General features: G+C 42.6%; 1 protein-coding gene and 1 non-coding gene across 2 annotated transcripts; one reads left to right on the forward strand and one right to left on the reverse strand.

Annotated features, from left to right (window-relative positions):
* Positions 1-1,821: 1,821 nt before the first annotated feature.
* Positions 1,822-8,362, forward strand: LOC144942894 (uncharacterized). Its single transcript, XM_078869895.1, has 5 exons — positions 1,822-1,957; positions 3,734-3,855; positions 5,026-5,210; positions 6,548-7,013; positions 8,237-8,362. The coding sequence occupies exons 1-5, from the start codon at positions 1,822-1,824 to the stop codon at positions 8,360-8,362; spliced, it is 1,035 nt and encodes a 344-aa protein (XP_078726021.1).
* LOC144943082 (U6 spliceosomal RNA) lies at positions 7,402-7,507 on the reverse strand. Its single transcript, XR_013639452.1, has one exon. It is a non-coding gene; the product is annotated as a U6 spliceosomal RNA (small nuclear RNA).
* Positions 8,363-15,831: the final 7,469 nt, after the last annotated feature.

A 15,831-nucleotide genomic window follows, 5' to 3' on the forward strand; every position in this document is an offset into this window, starting at 1 on the left:
CAGGTGTGGTGTGTACACTGCATTGGGAAAACAAAGGTGGCCCGATGTGGTTCTGGTCACACATCCACCCAGACATTTGTCATGGTAGCCTTAATAGGTGTTCACTAATGGAACTGTTCCCAACAATCTGTGAGAAACTATATGTAGAATGCGCTATGATACCAATTACCCGAGTGACATTTCAGTACTCTAGTTTCCCCCCACATATGTATAAACACTCATTAAAGGAATAGGCCAAATATTCCAATATAGGACCACAGAGCTTGGGCAATCATTGGCACTGGTTCTGGCAGCTAACCCGCTTATCGACGGTTTCCTGCACCTCCGCTTGCAGGATGTGCATTTTATAAATTCTACACTTGTTCAGGTGCAATTTCCAAAGATGACACTTTCATACAAATACATCATCACGACTTTATTATTATTTATTCCTACGGTGAACAAAGGTTCGCCTTCTCTTACCGGGACGGGCACGGTGGTCATCATCGTGGATGGCGCCGACAATGGACGACTCAGCCTGGTCAGCAGCAGCTACTGTGTGGAGAAGGCGTCGCAGCAGGCACAGCTAACCCTCGTAGCTCGGGACGATGGCTCGCCCGGTGACCGCCCGCTCACCTTCTCCCTACCCAGCAGTTACGACAACTCCAGATACAAGTGGACCTTCGATGCCACGAGCGGTACGCTGGCGGCCCAGGCGCGGGTTCACCTTGAGCGACATAAATCACACGTGGCATTACCTACTATAATCACCCACAAATGTCTGTCCGTCCCGCGCGTGACGTCACTCCACATGAGGCCCACCACCCCGCGTGACGTTGCTTCACATGAGGCCCACCCCCCCCCCTCATTAATATTCATGAGTGGGTGGATTTTTACACGAACGCAGAGGAAGGTCTAGCTGAATTAAATAATTGATTATGCAGAGTCTCTTCAAATATGACGTTTCTTTACAGAAAGTGACGGTAAAAAATAATTATAGGCAGCATAGTGCTACATCAGTGCGTGACGTCACTGCAAAAGAGCCCCCCCCCCCTTCATTAATATTCATGCCGGCGTTGAAATTTACACTAATGCACAAGGTTGCGCACTCCACATGCCGCACCCGTCCCCTCATTAATAATCATGAGCGGGTGACGTCACTCCACATTCCGCACCCCTCCACAATAACCATGAGGGGGTGACGTCAGTCCATATGGGGCAACCCCCCCCCCTCATTAATAATCATGAGCTGAACAATTTTTCTATTGAATATTTCAGATTTACTGCAATATACACCCGTCCTTAGACGGGCAAAAAAGCTAGTTGATGATATGAGGTGATCCGTTCCATGCACAGACTTTTGAAAGTTACTTTCCTTCATGTTTTTTTTTTCTTGGGATATTGCTGCATGCAGTACAATGCAATGCAAGTGAATGCAGCGATGCATGCAATGCGATGAAAACTAATGTGAGATAGATGTGGCATGCCTAAAATAATTATCGGAACAGCATTCCGAACTATTCCAGTTAAAACTAAGCGCTGGTCATAAGACTCTCAAAATGGTGGTCCTACAGTAGTGGGGACCACACAGTCTATCATACCTTGGGACATTTGGCATTTGTTGACTCATGACCGCTTCTGTAATCCTTTTTACGAATGCACCTCTTTATTACAGACACATCGGCCTTGATGTCGTTGGAGAAGGACAACCTGGAGTGCGGAACTCAAGAAGTCCCCGTGTCCGTCACGGACAAGCCTGGCCTTAGCAAAACGTCCGTGGTGTCTGTCAAGGTGTGCGACTGCAAGGCGGGTGCTGGCGGAGCGATAGGCATTCACGGGGGAATGGACGATCGAGTGGGTGGAGAGGGTGGAGTGGCTGGGGGTGTTCCTGGCTACACCCATGGTGGATCTGGAATTGGCCTTTCCGCAGGAGCGCTGGCTGCCATCATCTGCTCACTCCTGCTTTTGCCTCTCCTCGGTGGGTACAACACGATTGCAGTCGTTCATTGACTTATGACATGCTGGCTGGGTGGAATTGTGGCAGAAATGCTTGTGGAACATTAAAACGGTTGCTAGGTGAAAACAAAAATGCAGTCTGAGTTGACTGCCTATCATCCTATTGGGTTCAATAAAATAGGGAGATTATTTAAGGAAGTTAACTTTGTTTGTCCTTAAGAGAGCCTGGCCCGAGGCTTTTGAATGAATTGTAAGGTCGCACTCATTTCACACAGAGTACTTGCCACAAATTAATCACAATACTGTTCAGATCGTGTCAAGGAGTATGAACCACAATACCTTGCTGATCTCATCAAGGAGGGTGTGGTTGGCGCATGCCTGTAATCCATTCTAGATTTGAAGCTTTCGTGACTGCAAGGGATCATATTCTTAGGTTTTTTCGGTAAAGTCACGTAGGTAAAACATCAAAATTAATGAAAATAAAATAAAATAAAAACAAAAATCACGACGTTTCGGAGGCAACACAAGTCTCCGTCATCAGGTGGGACCGTCACAGCAAGATTAGCTGCCTCCGAAACGTCGTGATTTTTGTTTTTATTTTATTTTATTTTCATTAATTTTGATGTTTTACCTACGTGATTTTACCGAAAAAACCTAAGAATATGCCTGTAATCCAGCAACATGTAGGCATGGAATCGTGTTTGTGGGACACCAACCTAGTGCAATGCCTGGAGTGACTGAGCAATGAAATTCCTTTAGGAGGCAAAACATCAAGTCGATTTGTACACTTTGGTTCTTTCGGTAAAGTCACGTAGAAAATCAAATCAAATAATAATAGAATTCGACGTTTCGATTGCAACACAAGCAACCGTCATCAGGTAAGAATGGATGAGAAAAAAATATCATAGTGGGGCAGAGGACAATGAGAGAGTTGTGTGGAATTCCAGACCACAGTGGCCAGAGGAGAGACAATTGACTATAAAATAGTTCAATTTGTACAGTTTTAGTGATATTATTTGGCATGCGTGAAACATTCTGGTTTCCTCCCACATACATAGATATTGGACACATTCATTTGTAAACCATTCCAAAGGAAAGCCCTCTTGGGAAAAAAAATCAACTCAGTGAAGCTTATGTTGGTTTCATGGACATTTTTTTACAATAAATGTAAGTATTTTTGTTTTGCGCACTGATGACCATGGTGTAGGAAGATGGCACTTATCAATACGCTCAGGTAAAACAAGCAGTAATCTTTCAGAATATTAGACTCTGCTGATGAGCCCGAGAAGGAAGAAAAAAAACAGGGAGGGTTTCCTCGTTACAACATATTTTGTATAGCTAGCTTAAGTCTGGACGGCCCATAGTCTGATAAGACTAAATATATGCTGTTACAAGTGGAGGTGTAGAACGGAAGGAGATTTATCTTGCTGTCATTTTGGTGATTGATGAAAGATCCATAATAGAGGTTTTTCGGGTAAGATCGCATAAATATAAAGGTGTCATTAAACCCACCATCACCCAACACAGCCAATTAGTAAGGTTTGTCACGTAAACAAAACATGTCGTTATAAGTTCAGCACACTGGTGTGTTGGAGAGTATACCCACAACATTTACAATTACTCCCCAACACACGAGTGTGCTGAACTAGGAACAAACTGGTGGCTGCGGGTGGGTTTAACGACACATTTACATTTAAGCGATCAAAAAAAAACCTCGATTATGGATAATATTGGTCGAGAAAGCTTACGTATTAAATTGATGAAAGAGTCTGTCTTGATGTCGGTGTTTACATTTCAGCTGTGGGACTGTTCTGTGCGGCCTCGAAACTGTTTCCGAAGAAAGGAAAAGCCATGATTGTTGGGAATGACACAAAAGGATTGGTCGTTAACTACATGGGAGAGGCAGGAGAGCAAGACCAGGTACTTAGCAAATGCATGACCATTTTCTATCTACTTCTCGATTATGGCTTTCCCAGATTGCACTACTGTCTCTGTCATTATTAAGCACATTATGGCAGAAGACTGTGAGCGAAGTGGAGTTAAAATCCCTGTCGATGGTTGGCTGACAGTTGACACAGCCTACAATATCTTCGGGGTTTACAGAAATAATCATCACTTTGTGTATGTATGTAGAACTTCTTATGCACCATGAGTAGTAACCCGTGCTCATCGAAGGTGCGGATTTTGTGGAGGTGCAGATTTTGTGGAACGTTCTATGGAGGAACACATTTGTTATAGTACCAGACCACGACTCTCTGGTCCTTGTGGATCAAATATTCCCGGCTCCATCGTTCCCTGACACGTTACTATTTCCTCATATGCCAGATGGATCTGATTTTGTCCTATACAGAGTAGCGCTCACTATAAGAATGTGGCATTTTCGCCACTAGCTTAGCACAGGCTCACCTATGAAGGTGAGCGATGAGCATCAACCAAAGCTGACGGAGACCCATGGACATTGTGTTGTTGGTAGCGCTTAATTTCCAAATGGAAGAGTCCAAAATGTAGTTTAGGAATGATTTCCGCATGCCACATTCGTTTCACCTTATTTTGTCCACAAGCTGTTCATAGAATTATAGGAATACAGGCTACAATTATATGTTGCACACCCGAAATGAAGGACGTTGGGCAGGTGCTCCAAATCGAGGGCAAACACATTTATTGTGGTTAATCTGTAGAATGCAACAGCATGTGTGTCACACGCAGCAATCTTCACCGAGTCGCCAATAACCACGTGACTGGTGTACACGTCCGCTTAATCATTAACGCTGCCAGCCCCCTCACAGGCCCAACTCAGTCATCACATGCTGGTATACACACGTGCATTGATGTACTGCACAGCACATAAGGACTTATTAAAAGAAAGAGTGGTTCATTCCTAATATGCCACAGATATTTATATAGGATAGAATAGGATATTTTTTATAGGACCTTGTTGTCTAGTGGTTGTGTCTCACACAGATAATCTTGACTCCAAGCCAGCCTAGAAAAGTATCGAGCGACAAATGAAGCCATGGATTTTGGTGTCGTTAAGGGCAGACGACGAGCCGGTTTGTGCTTCGTTTGAAAGCCACTGCCGTACTTTCGCAGGACATGAGCGCATTCCAGGCGTTCAGTATGAACAAGCAGTACTCGAATGCAGAAAAGACCGTGCTCTCATCCGCCGCCAACCTCGATGAGCAGGAAGATTCTGCACTGCTCAAGGTGGAAGCTCAGAGCATCTCCGCGCCCATGAGTAGCGCCAACCTCACGGAAAAAATAGTAACGACCAGCACGTACGTCTTCGCACAACCACCACTGCATACGGAGCCTTCTGTCAGGGCGAGTGATGCAAAGCAGTTAGAATGCGCGTCTTGTAACTGGGAAGGGTGCGAGTTCAAATGCTGGTCAAGGGTCAATTCTGCCCTTAATTTATCCCCCCCTCCCCACCTCTCAAGGTGAATAAAATTAGTACCACTTTAGGGGAACTCAACAGTGGTTGTCCTATCAACAAACTTACTCCTGTCATAGGAATCTGGATTATATATTTTATGAACGTAGAGATGCAAATGGAGATGAGCTCTCCTCTTTGCTCATTCGAATGGGAAACCACTTTGATGTTTTTTTTATTAGATGACCACAATCTGAAGCTCATTTGAGCGTGGAGACACTTTGGGTCCAATTTACACATTGGGGAATGTTCACATTTCACCATTTTCTTTTTGGGGCCAAATTGTGCCGAGGCCTTACTTACACTTATGGCTTTCTGCGTCGGCATGGCTGGAAACATCACAGCCAGTTATGACTTAAACTGGTTAAGTTCATGAAGCCATCCAGATTTATAAACACAGATCAAATTTCAACCGAGAAGATGGGTACAAATCGAGCAATCATTGGAAGGACGTTATTAACCAGTTTAAGTCATAACTGGCTGTGATGTTTCCATCCCACCTGCCGATGTTAGCAGTTATTTCCGACTCTCTGAGTTGCATTCCTCGATGTGGTGGTGGCTACATTGACATGCTAATCTCTCACAATACAATGGCCAGACCAACAGCTTTGGGGTGCCCTCCATCTTCCTTCTCTAACCCCGCCCACTTACCCTTGGGCTGCACCCATCTCAGGCCTATATAACACCCTGCTTCAGCAGCTCCCTTGCTATATTTTTTTTTACCTGAGGACGATTGCTTGTGTTGCGATCGAAACGTCGTGATTTTATATTGTTCTATCTACGTGACTTTACCTAAAGACCAAAAAAGTATTTACTATTTATATTTTACCTGGTATGGACCATGTTGAGCTATCTAGCTCTTTTTCAGAAGTGATCTGGCCACAAATAATAGCTCAGCGAAGTTTCTCATCATGTGGAAATGTCTAGTAGCAGACAAATACTCTCTAAACTAGTGTTCTTCACTAATTTTGAGGGGGCGGGAAGGGGGGGGGCACCATATATTTGAAACCATTTGACAGCACGATGACAGGGGGTGTTTCTACATTTGTGTATTATCAGGGGCCACACTTCAAAGGGGCCGCACTAAAGGCCACCAGGGGCCGCCAGTGGCCCGAAAGGGCCTTGCAATGAAGAATACTCTAAACGCACGTTTCCAATTAGTGTTTTCTTGCCACCCACTAGCACCATGAAGAAAACCACGCAGCACTCGTCGTCATCATTGGCGCAGCGGCAGCAGCAGCAGCAGAATGGCGTGGGTGGCATCGTGCAGGCCGGGCTGGGCCGTGCTGCCCACGCCGGGGATATGGCAAATGCCCTGGCGGCGAGGGAGCATGTGGCCACCGCCAATGGCTCCGCGACCGTCGCGAGCAGCAGCAACGTCAGCAGCATTAGGGGCACACTCAGACCCACATCCCCTTCCGCTCGAGCCATGAGCCCCACTGTGAGGCTCGGCCATGCGGGTGGATGGGCGGCCGGGCACAGCACGGCCACAGCTCAGTTTAGCGACGGGGCACAGCAGCAGTGGCAGCGGGCCGCTGTCTACAGGGAGGATGCTCCAGTGGCCAGCGAGACCTTGCGTTTCAAGAGTGCCAAGGCCATGGGTGGCTACAAACTGGGTCAAGAAAACATGGACAAGGTTCTTTACAAGGTGCTGGGAATTTATGTGTTCATGAAATGTATACTTAATGTATATTTATTTATTTATAATCACTCACTTACCTCTTTTATATTTTGCACCATCGTTTTTTTTATTGTTTTTTTGTTATTGTAACTTGCTGACCCGCCCCTACTGGACATCTGTGATAAATAGCCTCAAAGTTCATTGGATTCCTCCAGTGTAAATTCATATTTTGATTTTGGATGGGGAGATCATTATGGGCTTATTCCACACTATCTTTTCCCGCGTGGCGTTTGAAGAGCAAACGGCAAATTATCATAACCGCGTGTTGAACATTTACCAGCAAATTTCTTGATTTGGAGAACACAGTGATTATCGCTCCCACTGTGAATCTACTGCAGACAATGACTGTGAATCATAGTGTAGTGACTGGCTCAGAGACACTAAGAGTCATCCTTGCACAGGGGCCATGCTAAGCTTCTCTGTATCGTTCCAATTTTAGTATATGTATTAACATCCTTAACAGTTCACACTTAGTAACTATAGCTCCCAGTCAGGACAGCTGACATACTGCCTGACTAACGACGCCGAGATGGTGAAGACGGAGACGGTGATAAAGACTCCAGCAGCACGACGGGATCCCACTCCACACGACAGCCCCGAGCAATTGCTCAGGGCCTCCTTTTATGCTCCTAGCGTCGCCTCACTCCGCCCCGGCCACGCCCCCTTACTAGCGGGTTCCCGGGCTTCCCCCACGTGCCCCTTCAGTAACCTTTCCCCGATATCCCTCTCTCTGGTCTATCACGTGGCCTGTTCTCAGTCAAGGCTGCTGTAACTGCAGATCCACTTCCCTGCCAGCAACAAGTGCTAAGCTGCTAAGTGACCGATTCTATGTTACTACGAAAGCTTTAAGTCAAGATACAATAGCATCCTCGTAAAAGTCTTGCACTATAAGAATGGCACGAATACCACTAACGATGATAGAGTCACAATTATTCAGTGTGGTCATGTGATGACTTTTGAAGCCTGGGTTCCAAGTGCTTAAGTCACAAATTCACAAATTGGCTAAATCAACGCAGGGAACGTTATTTCCCCAGTATAACTGAGGTAGCGGTTATGCTGGTTATACTGGGTAACACATATAACTGTGGACGCATTGGGAGTGAATGCTAACTTAATCTGCAATGCCCGACTGCCTGTCTTTGCCTTCGTGTGTTTGTGTGTGCCTGCGCATGTGTCTGTCTTTGTTCCAGGTGAAGTTGTTGGTGGATGCTGACCCAGCCATGATGCCGCTGGACACACGCTTGATCTACAGCTATGAAGGGAGGTGCACACCTCCTGATTCATTCTCCTGCCTCACTGACCTTAACTTGCAATAGATAGACAAGTCAACACCCCATCAATCCAACCATCCAATTCGTTAATCTATCCCATCCAGTTATTAACTTGTTAATGCATCCATTCACCATTCATCCATTTATCTAGAAGTTATTTCATCCATCCGTCTGTTTCACCATCCGTTTATCTTTGTTTTCATCCGTTCATCTATTTTTATATCCGTTTGTATATCAATCTTGTTTGTATATCCATATCTCTTTTTGTCCATCCCACACCTCCGATTAGCACGGTTGGCTCTGTACGGTGTAAACGAAGTTCAACATGCATACATATATATCTATCCATGTATCTATTTGAGCCACCCATCCATGTATTCTTCCATCAATCAATTTGTTATTTCATCCACTAATTTATCCATCCACACACCCATGTATATGTCCATCCATTCACTTTGAATGCAAAAATCGGCTTCTGGCAGACAGTTTTTGTATCTTTCACAAATAAAATGTGTGCTATTGATATTAAGTCACGTGTATATTTACACTTGGCCTATCTTATCCAGCATTCGCCAGCACTTGTTCATGCATTGTTAAGGATACTGTGACGTCAACGAGCATTCACCGTGCTATCTCTTAAACTGTTAGCCCTCAAAGTTAAGCTCGGTTGAATTGAGTTAAATTTGTAGTATAAATGTTAGACATTTTTGTGTAGTCGTTGGTGACCAGGTTCAGACCATTAGTTCTATACTGGAGAACTTGCTTTACTCATGATGAATCTGTCGTGTGAGACAGCCATTATGATTCTTACTTGCTCTTGCTTTGTGTTGTGACACGGTCATTTTGAATCTCGCACCCCCTAACTCTCTCTTAAGCCCCCTTTTAATACCAAACTGCTCCGACCATGTTCAAATTGAAAACCCTTACGACAACAGTGGTGCATTACTTTACGTAACAATATGGATGGTATGTCAAATATTTCACCACGTGTTATTTAGGATCTCTTGTGCACAACCGCTGAACTGTACACCTTAATTTAGCTGTAAAAGATATGTGGTGGTTCACCATGTGACTGTATGCTGTAAAAGCCATGAAAAGATGAGGCTGTTAAAATGTATTGCAAAACCATTTTTTAAATGCAGTCGCTAGTGCAGTGGTTCCCAAACTGCAGTACGCAAGGCAGTAGGAATTAAGTGGTCCATGGAACTGTTGAAAATTCTACAATTTAGAGTATTACCTTTTTTAAAAATATTATTGGTGCATAGTGTTACGCAAAATGCTATGATAGTTGACAGTGAGTTCAGAAAGTTTGGGAACCCCGTCGCTCGTGTATGGTGCGACATTATACAATTCGGCACACATACCTGTACATCTGTTTGTTTACTTATTTCTTTAAAAAAAGGTTGCTTATGTTCGCTGAGGGCCAATGCAATTGGTTTAATATAGCTGTGCTGTAGTAGTAGGTTTTTTTTTTACTTATTTTTGTGTGTTTGTTTGGGCACGGACAATGGGGTGGGTTGCGGTGAGGCGACACTGCTTTCTATATAAAGTGCATTGTTTGAGTGAATGTCAAGGACGTTGGGTCATGTTAAAGTGATGCGCTCACATGCACACCAAACCCAATCTTATCACACCATCAATTTCCCACATGGCAAAAAAAAACGATGACCATATTTTTGCGGTCTAGTTTTGCTTGCATTGTCCTACTGCATTGGCACAGAGAAAATATTTTGATCAATGTGTTGTTATCCTTAATCAATACGCCTGAGACGCAGTTATGTTTGTTGTAATACGTGGATTATCATGACATTAGTTTCATGCAACGCAAACATTGCATTCAGTGGCATGTCTTTATTAACCTCGCGTAAGGCAATGGTGTTCTATTGTGAACGTTTTATGATCGGGGTCTAGCGATGCGATGATTAAGAATATTTCCCTGTATTTTAAGATACTTGGGATATTGAGAGACACCCCAAACATGTGCCCGGTGTCAATAAAGTATACAAATCTGGTCTTGCGAGCACGCGCACACACCAGATAGTAAGAAGCACTCCCGACTATTGCTTTAAACTACATGGGGGGAAAAGTCGTCTTATAATCCAGAGTCTACGGGAATATCCATCCACAAGCTAAATTATTTGCGCATCAATGCACACCTGTACGAAGCTATGTTTTTGTTGCTGTATGTAATGGGTTCACATTGACCACTGTGGTCACTAGAGGCCGGTACCATCACCACAGTGTTCAAAACAGCAATGATTATAGAGGGGAATCGCAACAATTAACCGAGTTACTGAGTGACTGAATCGTAATGCCTCTATTGCTCTTCCATGCCAATCACAACACCGTTTTTTTCCCCCACAGGGAAATGTTAGCTGTGTTGAACATTTCACAAGTTAAGTGAATGTTATATATTGCACAATGTCTAATTATACTCTCTGACATAAGCTTTGTTTTGCCCTCGATAGTAAGAATTGTATTAGCTCCATAGCGAGAAGCTGAATTACTCATTTGTAACTGTGGAAGTTATATTGTGATGAGTAAATAATACATATCCACAAAAGTGTCGTTTTATATTAAGCGAGCTTCCAAAAAACCTCATTGTAATTGGCTATGCATTTTCGACCTCGTTTTGACCAAACATGTTAGGAATAAATCATATTTAGTGTTGTTTTAAGCCTTTGGTAAAAACAAATTTGGATATAATGTGAGATTAAATTATATGAATTTGCACATGCATTATTATGTTACAGTCTGTTTTAATAACTTGTTCTCCACACATTCCAAATCTTGGGTTATGGCCTCGATTGCCATAAACCATGACATAAATAATTCGCAATGATTCGACGGCAGTGTCATTGTGTAGAGTAATATGTTAAAACTGTAATGCACTTACACAATTATACACATTATAAGACAATGTATCCCCATACCAAGAGTTTGAGCAGTATCTCTTTTGGTGGTTGTGAGCCTTCAGTGAAAACTCAACATTCTTACGACTGAGACCCATCTATATATAATAAACCACGAACGACTTTCACACAACGCGATATTCAAGTTGTCAGTCCTAGAGGTATGGGTTTATCATAATTCTAACAATGATAAGATTATGCTAGTGACACTAACCAGGTTAGGCTGGAGTGACACTGCAGTGACACGAGACACCACTGTAACTATACACACATCACAACGTTTAGCCAGATCTAGAGTACAGGTTCTGCCACAGCTGATCTAAGTGTTCTAGGTCTCATCAACGTATGCTTATGATATACAGTATCTAAACAATCGTGGCAAAGTTAAACAATTGGCACAAACGTTTCCATTCCTTTTTTTTGTTAGTTGGTGTTGCTACTAGTATATTTTGTGTTTCATAATTAGTTTATTTTGGGCTAGATCGTGTAGTTATAATAGCATTTGTTTTTACTCTAACCCTCCACCAGCTGACAATGCCAATCGAATCAAGTTGTGACGTGGGCATGTTTGAACCAGTTTTAACAATCGGTGTTGATTGCAGCAAGCAACAGTAATGTTTCACCCGGTCCACCAGCATGGGTGTCCCGATGACGTCATGGCATCTACATAAGGACCCGGATCGGGAATCTCTATCACACAAGAGGCTCAGCTTCTGTCAACACCTGGTGATGATGATGATGTTGCTGCGTGTAATAATAACATTGGCAACATTTTGCTTTGGCTTTTCAACATTCCTCCGTTTTTTATGATAAACTAAATCAACTGGCATATTTTCTCATGACGTTCACAACTTGGTTTGATTGACTGTCAAGGGGTGGAGGATTATTGCGTAAACTAAAATCTACACGGCGACCTGACCCAAAATTAACTTAATTATGAATCGTGAATATTGCTTCACGAAAGCCCACTGATAATATCCTGTTGTTTTGGAAAAGGCATGTTTAAGCAAACTGCACCTTGTTTAAATTCGCTAAGGTGTATTGACAGAGCTTTCTGTTTTGTATCAAGTTGGCACCTGTTGTAGATATCGCACCTTTTCGACGTGACCCCTTTTTTAAACGTGTTTTTTTTTGCACATTTCTATTTCTTTCTCTCGGACGTTTATGGGCAACGGAAATCGCAAAACAGCGTGGGACCCATTAAAATATTGCATGCGGTTTTTATTATATGCAGTGTTGGACAAATGGAGCCATTTTAAGTTGAATGAAAAAGACCGAGGTTTGCTTTTACAGCTCAAAGGCTATCAGTTCTTGTTTAAATAACTCACACCTGTTTTATCTTACTATTCTTTATGAAATATATAACTTTAATGCTGCCATTGAGGCTGCCATTATGTTATGTTTGAAGAAAACTGTTGTGATAATACAAAAAACACTTTTCAAGTTTTGCTTCGAGACTTCGAATGTATGAGAAACAAATATAAGCTACAGCATTAGTATACCTCATGAACAGGAAGCACCCACCCGTATGTATTTGTGTGTCAATAAACTCTCCTTTTGAATTGCATATACGGTATGTGCGTACATTTGTAAAGCCGTGTATCGGTAAGTGTGCTGAATTACGATCGTAGCGACCCCAGTTTGATTCGGAGCTCCACACCACACCATTGACCTTGAACTCTTTTTGCAAGGACAAGCCGCTCCAGAAAGTAATACGGATCCCAAAGTTGCACCCAGTGTCAAAACAGTTAAACAAAACAAGTCGCAAACTTACGTATGTAAAACTGCTGTCGCACCACACGTAGCCAACCGTGCTGATTGGAGGTGCGGGAGAAGGACCACAAACTAAACACAAAAAGCAGTTCTAAGGAAATGAGTTTTCAATCTAGATTTAAAAGTGCATATCTACGAGATCTACCAGATTATAAGATGCATCCCCAACCTTAACTTTAAATACAGGGGGGGGGGGGAAAGTCCATCAATCTGGAGAATATATTATTATGGTTACACAGGAAGTATATTTAAATGTTCTCCAAAAACTACGTAACGTACGATTGTACTCAAGAGCATAGACTTTATAGACACATTGTAACGCTGTAAGATAATCTATTTACCGGCGCTGCAAAGGCTTCAACGTACACCCTCAACTACATTACTCACTCCGGGGTAGCATTTTGCTGAGCAGGGAAAATTCCTCGAGGTCGAAAAAACGACCAGAGGGCCTGACGCTCGTTCTTGACCAACTCAGCGTTTGTCCTTCGGAAGCGCGGGGTAGGTGAACACACAACGCTGCATCCCAGCGCACCTTGGCTGCTGTTGGGGTCTGGCGTGCCTTTGGGGGATCGCTAGTTGCGCCTTAGCATTACATCACTCCATTATTATGGAATCCTGGGCTGGCCCACGCTTGTTGAATGACAAAGAATCACGTCTGTAGTAAAGTGATTACCTCAATTGTTTTGGAAGAACTTCAGAATGTTATTAATTAAGTGCCGTATAGCGCAGTACACTGATTGATAGGCATGTGAATAAATGATAAAAATATAAATTTTATGAAAATATTAATAAAGATGATTTACATTTATGTTATTGAACTCCAAATCATGTTTTTTTTGTTAAGCATCGCATTTCTATGGCTAGGGCAAGTCCATAGAACAACCACTGACTACTCCATGAAGTGGTACTCATTTTATTGACCCCAGAGGAATGATGGACTGAGTCAATCTTAGCCAATAATTGAATTCGCAACCTGCCAATTGTGAATTGCTTGCCCTACTGCCGAGCCACCTGGCTGGATTGTAATACACGGTAAATATGAGTAATTTCAATGGGCTTTTCTTTTCCGAATGTCTAAAATCACCTCTTGATGCTCCGTTGAAAAATGTTCACCGCATGTCAGTCATATGATATGTTCATAACATCCATACCCCTGAGATGGGCTAGGCTGAATCGACTGAAAAATGAAACGTTTACATCTTCTGCACGCATTGGCGATCAAGATGAGGCGGTGACATCGCTGCACATGCGAATGTGGTATCATCACGGGGCGGGTGGCTCAGTAAGTGCATCTGGACAGGAATTTCCACTGGGAATTGCCGTTGCTCGCCATCTGCCACTGCTATTGACCCCATTTCATAATTTTCAATATCAAGCAATTGTGTCCTGTATCCTCATCAGTCCAATTCACAAAGGTGATCATTATTTGCAGCTAAATGCAAAAAAATTAATATATTTTTCACTACTTTCAATTAGTTATTGTTGACTATGTACCGTGTGAATGAAGTTCAACATACACGCATACATTTATGATTATTATCATCATCACTCAAATATCCTATTCAATGAATCTCAAGACACCCTGCGGTAGGGGACCCCCTGGTGGCAGCTCTCCCTGCGGAGCACGTGGTGAACCCAGCATGGGCCTGCAAGTAGGCATTAGTCTGCCAGGAGGGGACGAAGTTGCTAAGTGGCTTCCCAATTAAGTAATTTGCAAATACCGTCATTAATCACATATGGATCATGACACCAGCACACATGGCCTCCTCTTTTTTAAATAACATCATATGGTCATGAAGGTCCACTTCACCACCGTCCCCCACTCATCAGCTTGGTAAATTGTGGTCAAACAACCCCTATGATGGACATGGAATGGTGAGGTCTTCATCCCGCATTAAATTCACGGCAGACTGGAAAATATCATTGTAAATTTGTAATAATTTGAAATCAATTGATAACGGGGCACAGCTTGCTGTACCTGGTGTGTCTAATCATGACATGCGAGTGAAGGTGGGGGCACGTATTGTGCACCACGTGCCTTTCCCCGCGTGTGACTCAATACTGACTTAGCAATACGACAGTATAAAAGAGTAGCACATCATGACCGGTTGTCGATTCTCAAAGTCTGCAATGCACGCTACAATAGTGTTGTGCATCGTGGCATGGCTGTCCTGGGTAAGTTTAGTTGAAGTTTGTTTCTTTGGCAACTTTACCGTTAATTTACATCGTGCGGCTTAACTAAATAGCGACTATTGCAATGCAATGCGCATCCAATGTAAATAAACATTTAAGAAGGAAAAGATTGAACTGTATTTAATGTTCTACATTTATTTGTGAATGGTAATAGCATGTAATACGGAAGTTAATGTATCATTGTTTGTTATAGTAATGAATATATCACAATAATATGCTTTTAATCTTGAATGCGTTAATCCTTCAGCTCTACGTATTACAATATTAGTAAGTTTATATTATAATCCTAACATTGACAGGTACAGTACTATATTCTAATACCTGAAATCAATGGCAATATTTCTCCATGTGAGAACTTTCTGTAATATATTTGTTAAAATAAAACCATGAAGTTCGTAATTCATGAGAAGCAGAAAATACTTTTACAAAATGAATGCTCGTATATTTCTACATTTTGGTAATTATATATTACTGGATTTTACATCAAAATTACAAGTGCTCAGGTGCAGTGGCACTTATCTATATTGGTAGCCATGATTCAGTGGTGCAATTCCACATTCTCACGTTTGGAACTTGACTTTCCATCTTAATGACAACTATTAACACCTGTCAATTTATGGCTTTCATTGTTTTGTC

Source organism: Lampetra fluviatilis, chromosome 29, assembly GCF_964198595.1.
Source record: "Lampetra fluviatilis chromosome 29, kcLamFluv1.1, whole genome shotgun sequence".
NCBI lineage: Eukaryota > Metazoa > Chordata > Hyperoartia > Petromyzontiformes > Petromyzontidae > Lampetra > Lampetra fluviatilis.